Source organism: Gopherus flavomarginatus, chromosome 5 (genome assembly GCF_025201925.1).
Source record: "Gopherus flavomarginatus isolate rGopFla2 chromosome 5, rGopFla2.mat.asm, whole genome shotgun sequence".
Taxonomy (NCBI): Eukaryota; Metazoa; Chordata; order Testudines; family Testudinidae; genus Gopherus; species Gopherus flavomarginatus.
Window position 1 is genome coordinate 7,972,774 of NC_066621.1, and position 14,176 is coordinate 7,986,949.

Consider the following 14,176-nt stretch of genomic DNA (forward strand, 5'->3'; position numbering starts at 1 on the left):
GTATCTTATAACTCTATCATTAGTGTTGCTAAACTAACAGGCTACATTGAAAGGGTTATTATTTTACTAGTACATTCTTACTAAAATATAATTTACTCAGTTCTGTAGCATGACAGTTTTGTTTTTAGGGTTTTGATATAACTTAACAAATTCATGTAATTGTAATTTGCCTTATTCTGAAATTTTCTCTATAACAAACTCCATACTGTAGACTGTGGACCATAATCTACGTACAGTAATGAATCTGGACATTGGCCACCTCATCTTATCAAAGTGATGCAAGGTCCTTCATCTGACAAATCAAAAGGCTCCAACAGACCATGATGCTATCCGAGCTACTCCCAGGTTTAGTTAGTGCAAGCCCCATACTAAAAGTGCTTTGGAAATTTTCAGTTAAACTATTAATAAGAAGTAACCTTGCCGCCTTGATTTTTTAAGAACCACACTATCAACCAAATCCCACAACCTCACTTCCTGATGTGCAGCGCCTGTTAACGAAAACAGGGGGCTTGTGCAGGGGCAGCCAAAAGCATAGTTTGACTCCATGGATTTGGCCTATGAAATTTCAGTTTAAAAATAACTTGATTAAAAAAAAATTCTAAAGCTTCTTTAATGCCTTGGTGCCAGGTGGATGATCCTCTCACTGAGCACACCCACACTAGCGGGGCCTAGTTCTGCCACCTTTACCCACATTGAAACCGAATGGACCACTTGCAGAGTAAGGTCAGATGCAGTCTGAGGGAGGTTGGCACAATCAGCCACCGAATAAGTTAAACTGACCAAAATTTACTTTCCATTGACTTCAGTGGCATACGTGTGCTTAAAGTTAAGCAAGTGCTTTCATGCTTTGTTGTTCTTCAAGGCCAGTGCCCGCAGAGTCATCGAGTGCTGTGCTTCAGACATCTCCTATGCCATGAAATTAGCAAAAAAAAAATCATAGTTCGAAGAGCCCTGCAAGTGAGCTTCCTGCCTGCCAGGTCTTGCTCCTGTGCTCCTTCTAACAATGGGGAAAGGTTATTTGAAAAGCGTATTTTCTGAATGATTATTGACACAGATACTTTCATTCCTCTAGCAGAACCCAGACTAGATTGTTCAGAGATTCTTAGCTGTGCAGTCAGACTGGCCTGATGGCATGCTGCATCCAACTTCAGCTCAGAGTCTGGAGGCACTAAAGACCTTGCCTGGGAGCAGCTTTCCGTTCAATGCACACAGAGGTAAGCTCAGTAGTAACTGCTATATCAAAACAGACCAAGTCTAATTACACCAGCCTCCTGTCTCCGGCAGTGACTTGTACCCACTGCATCAGAGGAGAAGTAGAAGAGTAAATAAATAATAATACACTTGATCAACTGTACAACCAGGTGTCGAAAGAGCAGATTTTTTTTCTTAGCCCAAAGAGTGCTCGGTTTATACTCTGAAGCTGGAAGACCAACAGACCCTATCATTTTTACTTTTGTCAGTTTATTTGCACTTAATATTCTTAGTTTTGTAAGCACCTAATTTGTTATGACTCTTAGTAAGTGATTTTCCTCAACAATATCATCTAGCAGCAAACTCCCAGGTGAACTAAACAGATCATTAAAAAAAATTGATTAGTTGCCTTTTAATTTCATTGAGTCTTTCCTTCTTCTAGCAGAATTACATCATTTGTGGGAAATATTTACTAATTACTGTATTATAATGGAAGCTGAGCCATTCTGAAGTCACATCTGTTATGCAGTACTCTCCATTGCAGTATTTACATTTTTAGTATTGAAAGGTTTGTGATGCCAACATGGCTATATTTGCTAAGAGGTGTCCCTGAATTTCATGCCTAAAGGTTGCAGCTCTGTAAAACCTCTCTGAAGCTCAGATGCACTTGGCATACACTTCACACATTTTCAAAGAGCAGCACTTAAGAGTCAAATACAGGGCTGCCTGGGGCGAGGGGGCAAGTGGGACAATTTGCCCCAAGCCCCGGGCCCTGCACAGGCCCCCATGAGAATATAGTATTCTATAGTACTGCAACTTTTTTTTATGGAAGGGGCCCCCGAAATTGAATTGCTTTGCACCAGGTCCTCTGAATCCTCTGGGCAGCCCTGGTCACATATGTACTAAGCATGTGAATAGATGAACAGAAACAAACAAACCTTGTGGAATGGCCATTTACGTAAGACAGCAAATCCATATTTCACACACTTCAAGGTCTCCTGGGCTTTAAATTTATTTTGTACATACAATTAACTGTGATTGAGGTACACATTGCTTTAATCCTTCATCTTCCACTCCCCATAAACAAATGGAGAGATCCAGTTTTGAAAATGCTTTCTCAAGCTTAAAAAATAACTACTCCGCTACCTCAATATAAGGCCACTTGATATAACACAAATTCGGATATAACGCAGTAAAGCAGCGCTCCAGGGGGCGGGCCTGCGCACTCCAGTGGATCAAAGCAAGTTCAATATAACACAGTTTCACCTATAACACAGTAAGAGTTTTTGGCTCCCAAAGACAGCATTATATTGAGGTAGAGGTGTACCAAAAACCCCAAACAAATAGCTTTGTCCTGGTTAGTCCTACCTCACACCATGCTGCTTGCACAGTACTTGCTACAGTGAAGAGAAATATGAAGCAATGCAATTGTAAAGTTGGGGGATGGGGAAAAAAATTGGAGATGGTTTCAATTTTGTGTTCGTAGGTTTAAAGCACAGACTACAATGATGTTAGTAACTGTGTAATAAAAGAGCTGGAGGAAGGGAGATAAATCATTCTTTACATGTTGCTGCATTTTAGTGAATTCTGAATCACACAAAAGCAGAAAACAGGCTTTTATTGGCATCGCTAAGCTCTTTCCTATAGAAGGAAAGTATAAACAAAGGGTCTATATGTAAATACATTTGGTTGAGGCTGCTGTGGGGGTGTTTAAACTACGTCTGGATTTTGTTCTGCAGACCTTTTTCAATAACATCTCTGTTGAAAAAAGAAAACTCTTTAGCGATGTTGTGAACCATCTGACTTTAATTTGAGTTGGAGAACTGGAGGTTACTTGTAGACTCACATGGCTATAGTGCTACTCCCACCTCCAAATTCTATTTCCTTACACAGACGATGCCTGTGTAGCACAAGCCGAATGTGGGAAGAAGGCAGCCTCGGGTCCTACTAAATGAGGTTAGGTTTGGGATGGTGAAGATTTTCAGTGCAGCAAAACCTGCCTCTCGCTCCAACATTCAGTCTCCACTTAATCCAGTTTGGTCACTGCACTGAGAATTGCTAAAGTGGCTCTTGGCCTCTCTCTCTCCCCTTATTGCAGGGACTTTCGCATCATTACCGTCTTCAGTAACTCCTTCCATTTGGCATCTTCGGCTCGCTTCTTGAATCCATCAGATCATCCAGTCCTGCACAAACTCAGCTGGTTAGTTCTATCCAGCTCTTATCTCAGATAGCAGTTTCCTCATAGGCTCCTGAGTTCTCCATGAGATCCCGGTCTTAGCATAAGCATAAAAACTTAACAAGTACTCTAATAATCCTCCCAATTTTAGGCTAGGGAAGGCTGAGCAGAAAGGGAGGGGGGAGCTTTAGTAATAAGTGATCCATGTCCAGAAAAATATTAAAACATTATGGGAAATTAGAGCTAAACTGCAGAGTTTGAATTTTCCCCTGTGAAATCATGTTTGTCCAGTCAGTGCGTGCCTGCCGGACATGCAGTGAAATCCAAGGCAGCTGAAACATGTCAGGCAAAATGAGACACTGAGACAGGGGAGGAGTCTGGCTTGGTAGTTTTTGTTCTGTTTATGCCCTGTCTCTACTTATTAATGCTTTGCAGGGGAAACCCAGTGTCTGCCCTTAAGTGCAATTTCAGTTTATGTTTCAAATGTCTTTCTTATTCATAGGATGCCTACTACTGATTCATTACCTAACACACGACTGTGTTGCCTAATGCAGCTTTCACTGTCACTGAATTTATGGCATAACGTTGTTCTTGAAGAATTTTTAGAAATTGATTTTGCATTTTTTCCACACCCAAACAGATGTGCATATTCTCCAGCTTCCAGAGCGACGAGCCCTGGCCTTGTTTCTCTATTCAGTGATGTCTTGAACTTGAACTTGCTCATGACTGTCCGAATAAAGAAGGGTGTTTCGCTACCCGTAACTCCCAGTGCTGTGGCCAAGATGGTCCCAGAGTGGCAGTAGCCATTGTCAAAGAGCTTGAGAAAAATATCAATGGAGATACGTACTCCAGAGAATACCTTCTTATCCTATGGTCTCCACATTAATAACCCCAAACAAGTGTTTCATATATAATGTTCTAATAACAAATACCAAAGGAATTAATTATAATCCAGCCATTATTTCCTTGGATTACCACTTTATTAAGCACATTAGTGCTGTTTGAATGAGCTTTTCTGGAAGAACATCTGGGACTCACATGAATACCTGATGAGATCTGTATGATCAGCATTACAGTACTAAATATCCAGCAAATTCATTGTCATTAGCAGCATTAGATCAGTAAATACCCGTCAAGGTCAGAGTGGGCACTTTTCATGTAGCACAAGTGCTTTCGGTTCACGTCCCTGTCACTTGTAGTAACCCTCAGTTTTTGTTTCATTCTAGGTGCATAGCGTAATGTCCATGCTGTACTACACTCTGATTATAGCTTTTTTGCTCGGCATACAGGCAGCACCAAAGTCAGAGGACAATGCTCCATGGGGGTTTCCTGCAGGACCCACCATTCCAAATATCCTTCGGACTAAAGCAAATCACATTCCCAAGGCAGCTCAACACACGGCCGCTCATCACCTTGCTGGGAAGGTAGACAGCAGAGAAGCTGGGCAGGCAGCAAACATCACTGTGGATCCAAAGCTTTTCAGAAAGAGACGATTCCGGTCCCCTCGGGTTCTGTTCAGTACGCAGCCCCCTCCAGTGTTGGGGGATGGGCAGAACATGGAGTATCTGGACAGTGCAGATTCTCTTAATAGGACTATTCGAACCAAGCGGACTGCTCATCCTGTGCTGCACCGGGGAGAATTCTCAGTTTGTGACAGTGTCAGCATGTGGGTTGGAGACAAAACCACAGCTACTGACATCAAAGGCAAAGAGGTGACAGTGCTGGGAGAGGTGAACATTAACAACAATGTTTTCAAGCAGTACTTTTTCGAAACCAAATGCAGGGACCCTAAGCCAGTCTCCAGTGGGTGCCGGGGAATTGATGCTAAGCACTGGAATTCCTACTGCACCACCACGCACACCTTTGTCAAAGCACTGACAATGGAAGGCAAGCAAGCAGCCTGGAGATTTATCCGAATCGATACCGCATGTGTGTGCGTGCTCAGCCGGAAAACAGTGAGACCCTGAGATGGAACAAACACTCATGCCCACATCCTCCCATCCCCCCCTACCTCAGCCTGTAAATTATTTTAAATTATAAGGACTGCATGATATATTTATAGTTTATACAGTAAAGAAAGAACCTCGCTATTTATTAAACTCTTTTGGAAACTCTTTGTGTGTTGCACACTTAATTTAATGACGTAACAATCTTTTGGGGAAATGTTCATCCCTGCCTTGTCAGCCACAGAGTTTGGCCATTAGAATGCTGTTTTCACCAGTTCTATGAAAAACAAACATTTTGCACTTTTCATCTCCCCCTCCCCCCTCTTTTTCACAAAAAGCCATTTTTCACAGGCAAAACCTGCCCTTTTGGTGTGAAAATCTGTGGCTTGTTCCAGAATGTTGTTATGTTCTCCAACTCATGCGAGTGTGAAATAACCCACAGAAATATTGCTAGTTTTACCCCCATTCTTCTACTCAGTCATTAGGATCCTATGAATTGTTGAGGCAATGCACCATAGTTTTATACCAATATGGATATTTCAGAGTAAAATTCTCAGTGTGCCTGAAAAAGTTGCCAAATATTTCAATTATGAAAGTAACCAGCTCTAACTTATGTTAGAGAAAAGAAGACTATGACTTCACCCAGGATGCAGATGTTTGTCTGATAATGGCATCATTTATGAGTTGTACTAGACTGATGGGGCTAATGATATTTTTAATCAGAAATCTCTGTTTCCAGGGGTGTAAAACTTAACTGTAGGCATTCACTTAAAGCTGGATCTTGGCGACAGTGCCTTAATGTGGGAGCAAATGTTTTAAGGCAGCTAGAAAAAGATCTTTTGGCCATATTTCAGTACGAATGGTCCAAAAACAACCCTCCCATTTATGGTTTCTCTGCTCACACTCTCTTGGGAGCACTACGGTTTATAGACTTGGTGTAGCTGCCAGCCTGAGGCCTGTAATGTGTGTTCCAGCCATTGCAAGTTGAACAAAATCTACAAACCTTCCCATTGTTTCCTTTGGAAAAGCAGCCGCTCTCCCGCCAATAAACTGTTTCAAAGCAAGTGTTCCAAGGACTTTTAGTGTGGTGTCTCCCAAGCCCTAGAGGATGAACCCATCTCCCAACTTTCACTTCCTCCTCACAAATACTGTTATTTTCTCCAAAAAAAATCTCCTTCATTGTTACCTGGCCTGTACAAACAGCAAAGAGGGACAACTTTTCACTCTTCACTCAATTCTTCACTTGCAGAGACATTGATCTTTGCATTGAAGGCCGCACATTGTCTGAAACCAGCCCCAAACCCATCCTGTCTCACTGTCTTTTCACTAAGCAGGAAACAACCTAAACTAGACAAAATATTCTTTGTGTTAAAATAATGCCAGTTGGGCTGGCATCAGGAAGCATATACCAGAAATTCTGACTGCCCATTGGGATGTACTATGTATCCTGTCCTGTCAGTCTGAGCCACCCTTGGGCTAATTTATCACATTCAAGCAGGAGTGTTTTCAGGCTTGAGAAGAACAGCAGCAAGCTGCTCTCCAGTCCCCTCTAGTAGCTGGTTATAGTGCAGAACAGAGGCACCAAATTAACATTTTTTGCTCTCAACAGCAAGGTAGATGCAAAGTTTGCATGTGCAGCTGCTAGGTGGAAGGCTGGGGGACAGAATCAAATGGTTCTCACTCTGACCCGTTCAAAGCCTCCAAAATCATTAATTCTTGCTCTGGGGAGGGATATATGTGAAATAGGCACATTCCTGGTGTGATGGATAATGGTGCAGCCCGCAGCTACTCTGGGAATGGGTGCCCTTAACAGTGGCAGCTGTCACAATAAAATGCCCCCCCCCATGGGGTCCCCTGGGTCAGCACCAGCATTGTATATTGCTAACACCTTTATGTGCATTGAAAAGTATCTTGGGAAGGGTTAAAGGTCTGAGTGTGAAGTGGGAGGTTCCTTTGCAGGTTACAAGAAGCCAAAAGGGGAGGCAAGGAGAAAGGAATGGGTTACCTCAATGATCCAGCTAGGCCTGAAAATAAGGAACAAAACTGCAGCCCAATGCCAGTGCACACAAACAAGCTCTCTGTTGCAGCCAGAAGCCTGTATCTCAACCCCGGCCAGCCGTAAGAAAAAAAACTGAGACAGACAGAACTGAAGGGGTTGCAAAACTATTAAGATTGCAAAGGTCAGTGAATTGAAAATCAACAGTCTTATGACCCTGAAACCAGTGTGTTTTGGGTAAACTAAGGGAGCCGTGGAAGGCCAGTTCAGACTGGTACCAAGAGCATGGGGGACAAGGGTCCCTGGACGAAAATGCCCCCGGAAGAACCCAGAGCTTAAAACCCTCCCAAGAGCTCAAGCAAGTCAGAGATTTACAGCGGACCCTAGACGACCTGTGCACAGGGCAGAACTCTCGTCTACGCTTCCCGTCATCTTCTTCTTAAGTTACACCCAGGCTTGGCCAACCTTGGGTTGTGTGTGTGTAAGTATGAAAGTGGGTTAGGGCTCGGGCACTAACGCTTTCTTCCTCCTTCTGAGTGACGTGGGGCATGCCCAGTACTCACTGCTGTTATTTGGTTAATAAAGCTTTAAATTTTAGTCACTTGGTGTGATCCTTCATCTCCTCCCCGAGCAACCCTGCAGCCTCAGCCTGATCACCTGAAGCCCCAGGCAGATTAGTAACATAAATCTGCCACCCAGCCTCCTGCAGATCAGCTGGAGAGTAATGGAATGAGATGCCACCTGCAGATCAACTAAAGCAGAGAAATATCCAGAGCTGGAGCTAAATCCTTTGTATGCTTGTTGGTTGCAATCTTTAAAGAAGGGGGGCCTCAGAGCAATGAATGATGTTTCATATTATGTGTTCTAGCCAGATCTTCTGCCTTACCTGAGACCAATGCAGTTAGCAGAGAATAAAATCTCTGTATGTCTTAGCTTTTCATGGTTTATGAAGACTCTGCCATTATTTTACCATTGACATAACAAAACTGCAGCTCAAACATTGTCTCAAGACTGTAGCTGATAATCTGAAACACGTGTAAGACCTGGAGTCTCTTCAAAGAGCTGTGGAACTCTGACATGGGCTTTCTTCTGATTGCAGTAGGAATCCAGAGAGCTGGCATTCTTTCCACAATCAGCCCACTTGCCGTTTTTTCTGTTACTCCTTAAAACAAATTCTTGCCAAGGATGAGATCAGTCCCAACAAAGCTCAATCTAGGGGGCCTATAGTTGCTGATAAAATAACCATCATCATTATTATAAATCTTGACTTTGATTAAAATTTCCACTAGTAAAATATTCAGTTATACAGTGTGATTATGCATATTTTTAGTGAGGGTATTGATTTATTACACCCATCTTCTTGCCTCAGATACTGATTGTCTGTACTCCCACCACTGAGGTTAGAATATTGCTTCATCTTTTACTGCAGAAACATGGCCAAGGAACTGTGTTACATATTGATGTCTCTGCCTTATTATCAGAAAATTCCCAGAGGGAATTTATGCACCTGAATCCTGACACCATAGTTAACCATGGAATTTAGAATTCCATACTTAGTAGAGATAGCTACAAACACCAGCCTGTGACACTCAGAACTGCTAAGGCTATGCATCCCTGTTCTCATGACTCTGCCACTTTTCTCATGACCCACTCTCCAGTGTGATACATAATAGAGAAGCAGGTGTTTGGTAGGATGATGCATACTGCCCAGGAGAAGTGACAGACTAAGAACATCTATGGAAATAAAAATGTATTATCAATGCAAATCTGTAATCTTTTGGTAATGTAAATAAAGGAAAAGTTTGAAATAAAATGAATTGACTTACTAACAAAAATATTGCAATCTAACCTAGTATTTGTGCTTTCACCTTGGCTAGCTACTCAGAACTGCATATACAGTGCAACCGTCACTGAAACTGGATTTGTGAAGTTCCCCAGTGCAGTATTCATGTAATTTATTGTATTTTTCAGAAGGCAGCATGTTTTCACTGTCATATTTAAAGAATGTGGTTTAAAAATAAAAACAATCCTAGTTATTCTTTAGTTAATTGGCAATAACCATTTCCATGACTTCCTGCTTCCTGTGCTTCAGAGGATTTATAGCCAATCAAGTGTCAATGACAGACATGATTGGGAAGTCACTAAAAAACTAGATGACAATTTTTCTCAAACTATAGTTTTTAGGAGTTTTTCTTATTAATTATGTATGTGAGCAGAATCCCACATAAAAGCTGACTGGAAGTAACATTTACGTTCACACTGAAATGCTTGTCTGAAATCTTGCCTTTTACAGGTCAATGGAGAAGCTGCTTCTTGACACTGACCTACAGAAGACAGAGGCTTGCATGACGCAGTTTGTATATCTGTATGTAACATCCGTACTGACCTGCCACTAGTAGGCCAGAAGGAAGGCATGTAACAAACATGGGTGCTTTTAGTAAAACAAGACATAACGTTGTAATGTACTGTCTGAAAAAAAGGCATCTCTGGAGGAAAAAGTCAACTTAATCTAATGCAAACTTTAGCTGGAATAATCTACACTCTTCAACAGCTGCAGATGTGCATGCAAGAGACAGTTACCTTGTTATGAGTGTTTTCTCACGTGTTCTCCAAATTAGAGATCCAAATGCAAACTGCAGAATATTATGTGGATTTCTGACACGACCTGGAGGGCTTTGAGCCCATAAACAATTAATGGATTTTGAGGACAGGCATCACTATAGTATTTCTTCAGTGACAGATATAATATTGCTTCAGTATTGTTCATGTTATTATGTAAAGGGAACTGTACCAACTTCTTTCAAACCAGCACTCTGACTTGGCAGAGGAAAAGAAGCTCATTTAAGCATAAACAAACTGACAGTTAATTAATCTCCTCTCCTCCCACTCAATTCAGTGCTCAGGATCTATCAGCAGAATTGACCTTGGCACTGGACATAAGGCATGACCTAGGGTTCTCATTACCTACTTCCTTATTTTGTAACAGAACCCATTGACATGAGTCCTTATGGGCCAGATGGGCCAGTGCCCCAAGCAACAGTAAATGACCGCTAACACCAAGTGGCCAGAAGTTAGAGAAAAGGAGCCACAGATGACTCCAGTTTGGATTTGACATGATGGATTGTGAATGCTAGTCATGCCAGCTCATTGTTAACATCAGTGTCAGAATCTTTATGAGAGAGTGAATAATAATGACAGACAGTAGATTGTAACGTAATTATAATCTCTATAGATGATTAGCTGATAGGGTAACACAGATATCGGATCTGAACAAGTAACTGCCAGTTGAGGATGATGGGAAATTATTTATAAAACACTGGCACATCCACTTAGTATCACCTGAGCAATTAACAAATCTGAGCTTGATATATTCTCTGATTTCATGTGAAGATATCACCAAGTCACTTATATTCATTCATGCTACAACAGCAAGATGCTTGGGACAGTCTCTGAATCAAAATGAAAATCTTTCACGTGACAAAGTCCTGATGTTCACAAGGAAAAATCATCATGTGGGCTCTGATTATGATCATCACTGTGTAAACCACTTGGACAATTCACTCTTTTTCTATCAGTTCACACAAAAGAGACCGGTTGGGTAGCCAGGCGACAAGTGCAAAAAGTAGACTTCTGAGTTATTTCACTAACTCTTCTTTGCTGCCTCTGGCATACCCTGCTGGCTTGAGTCTCTGGCATTTTCAGGAACATTTTTTGGTCAGGATGATCTTTGCCTTTATTAACTGGAAATAATTTGCATTTTGTAGTCTCTCTTATTTCCTTTTCTTTTTTTTTAATTTCTATTGGTACTGAGAAGACCTTGCAATGTCACAGCCAGATACATACAATGTGATTACAGATGCAACACACTGGAAAAGATAGTATTTGTCTGGATGCAGGAAGCAAAGTGCCAGATGGAGAATGAGACTCGCTTTTTTAAAGATACAGGATCACTAAATAAAACCATAAACTTTAGAAGAACATTCAACCACTTCTAAACATATACAAACGCATATTAAAAACTTGGACACATTTCTTTTCCTCTTTGACCAAGTGAAGTTCACTAAGGCATCCAGGAGCTCAGTGCTGTAGAATAGGAAGTGTATACCATAAATGCCAATCTCTGGAAAAAAATATTTGACAACATCCAGAAAGTGGTATAGACATCAGACGAGATCAACTTGCTGTATGTAGACTATGAAAGCCTTCTCTAGGTGACTTGTCTGCCCTTTTCCTTGTAGCAAGGTATTCTCTCATCAGTTCCAATAGTGCCACTCACCGGCGTTATCCCATTGGCTTACAGGAAGTCAGCAGGAGAGTCTGGCTTGGCATGTCCTCAGCTGATGTTCACTTAAGAGGTTTCTAAAGTCCTCATGTTTTTATTTTATTCCCTAAATGATTGTTTTGGGGGCAAGAAAACCGCAACTTATTTCAATACAATTTCTTTCTCTGATTGCCCTGGCTGGGACAAGACACACTTTTTGTAAATGCCCTCTGCTGCTTGGATGTTGGCTCTGATCTCTCACACATAAGCAGGGCCCTACCAAATTCACAGCCATTAAAAAATGCATCACAGATTGTGAAATCTGGTCTCCTCCCTTGAAATCTGGTCTTTTGTGTGCTTTTACCCTATACTATAAAGACTTCACGGAGGAGACCAATGTTTCTCAAACTGGGAGTCCTGTCCCAAAATGGGGTTGTGGCAGGTCTCAAGGTAATTTTAGGGGGGTCGCGGTATTGCCACCCTTACTTCTGCGCTGCCTTCAGAGCTGGGTGAGCAGAGAGTGGCAATTGTTGGCCACATGCCCAGCTCTGAAGGCAGTGCCCTGCCAACAGCAGCATAGAAGTAAGGGTGGCAATACCATACTATGCCATCCTTACTTCTGCGGTGCTGCTGACAGTGTCTCTGCCTTCAGAGATGGGATCCCAGCGAGCAGCCACCGCTCTCCAGCTGCCCAGCTCTGAAGACAGTGCTGCCACCAGCAGCAGTGCAGAAGTAAGGGTAGCAGTGCCACAACACCCCTCCACACACACACTTCTTTTTGGGTCAGGCCCCCACAATTACACACTGTGAAATTTCAGATTTAAGTACTGAAATCATGAAATGTATTATTTTTAAACTCCTATGACCATGAAATTGACCAAAATGGACTGTGCATTTGGAAGGGTCCTACACATAAGCAGTTGTGTGGGGGATATGGACATAGCCTGGCCAAGTTACTTAAGTCACTAGGTTATATTTTTCAGTTGTGCTAAATGTTTGTTTTTGATTAAGAAAGAAACAAAACAAAAAAATCAGTTTCCAAAGAAAAGAGCTGACACTGTTCTGGTTCAGAACAATTTAATTAGTGATAAGATTTCCTCTGCTGAGCTTTCAACATTTTAAACGCCATTGTGACAAGTATAGCTTACATGCATAAAACACTATACAATGCTTAACAAGCTTTTCCTTCGCAATATCCGCCACTGCTCCTGCCTATCAGAGATGCAATTTGTATAAATAAATCCTTCCTTCTGGATTGTTTTCAGATCAATTTCAGCAGCATAAATGCAAGTAAACACAGTCCTGGGCTTAATTAATCACATACAATTTTTCTTTTCTATATATATATATATACACAAAGGGTGAATCTACTGTCTTCAACATTAGCAGTGTTGGAGCTAGAGCTCTGTAACGATATAACTTTGTAATATGTATTGTTTATTGAGGAAGTCTGAAAGAATTAGAATAATCCAAGATACTAGCAATTCCCCCTAGTTGTTATCACAAAAACCTCAATCCACATACATCTTCCCAAGCTATACACTACATTCCCTTTGTTTCTGCTGTATGCAGAGAGTATCTGGGACACTGTGATCTGTACACAGTATTTTCATGATCTTCAGTCCATTATGTTAACTTCTACAGCATTTCAAGATGCTTTTGTTCAATCCAGACATGTTGGAGGGTTTGCAGCCCCTTCACCAGGGGACGTGTTGAATGTCCCACCAAAGTGTTAACATAGATGGGAACTTGGAGAGAAGAACTTCTACAAGCGAGAACCATGGGAGCTGTGTTCAGTGTGAAGGGAGTAGTTAGCAGGCAGCTCCTCATTTCACAAGAGTGGCCCAGACATCCACAACTTGCCATTTCCTGTGTGAGATGTAGGTTTTGTGCATCAAGTTTGCTCAATTCTCTTTGGGAACTGGGTTTTTAAGACGCTTGTCAGGATTTCAGTGACGTTTGTAGAAAGTGCAATAGTTAATTGCCCTTAGGCACGTTTCTATTGTGTTGTGTCTTGCTTTTTTCTTAACATCAGTGTTACGAACATGAAAACCCATTAGTAATATAGACGCCACTTGAAGCCAGTCACGGTTGCTAAGAGGGCTGTGAATCAGGCACGTGATTCTGAGTGGAGATGGGTGAATTATTTATTGCAAGAGTACCAAAGTCACCCATAGGTTCCGAGAGAGAAAACAAACCAACAAACAGAATATGCTCTGTCTTAGCAGAGTAGAAGTGACCTTCCTGGCATCATCTTTAACCAAGTACAACACTAGATGCACTGGGATGTAGAATCCAGCACTGCTCACTAACTGAATTAAGAGGTGAAAGTGTAGGTTTTGCCATAGGGAATGCGGTTCATTCCCCTGGAGGATGGAGTGGGTGGGGATTATAATCAGTTTGCATCACCTAACAGGGGACTCACTGTCTCATCAGTGCTGTTACTAAATGGGTTTCTAAAGTCTTTGAAACATGAAAGGGTGAAATCCTGTTGGGTGGATAATTACTGCTCTGCTTACTGAATTGATGCCAGCATCTGGAACACCAGAAATCTCTTTCTAGCATTCCCACCCCACAGTCAGGTTATGGTTTATGAGTCCTGCCCA

The 14,176-nt window shown here is 41.8% G+C and overlaps 1 protein-coding gene across 4 annotated transcripts in view; it reads left to right on the forward strand.

Annotated features, from left to right (window-relative positions):
* Positions 1 to 5,453, forward strand: part of NGF (nerve growth factor) — a 49,984-nt gene extending 44,531 nt beyond the window's left edge. The window contains exons 2-4 of one of the 4 annotated variants that reach the window (XM_050954393.1): positions 1,076 to 1,214; positions 3,290 to 3,391; positions 4,594 to 5,453. In XM_050954393.1, coding sequence (XP_050810350.1) covers positions 4,606 to 5,334 — 729 coding nt within the window. In that variant the 5' untranslated portion in view covers positions 1,076 to 1,214; positions 3,290 to 3,391; positions 4,594 to 4,605 and the 3' untranslated portion in view covers positions 5,335 to 5,453. Of the gene's footprint in view, positions 1 to 1,072; positions 1,215 to 3,289; positions 3,392 to 4,593 lie in introns of all 4 variants that reach the window. The other 3 variants (XM_050954392.1, XM_050954391.1, XM_050954395.1) reach the window with 3 other exon arrangements.
* The last annotated feature ends 8,723 nt before the right edge of the window (positions 5,454 to 14,176 follow it).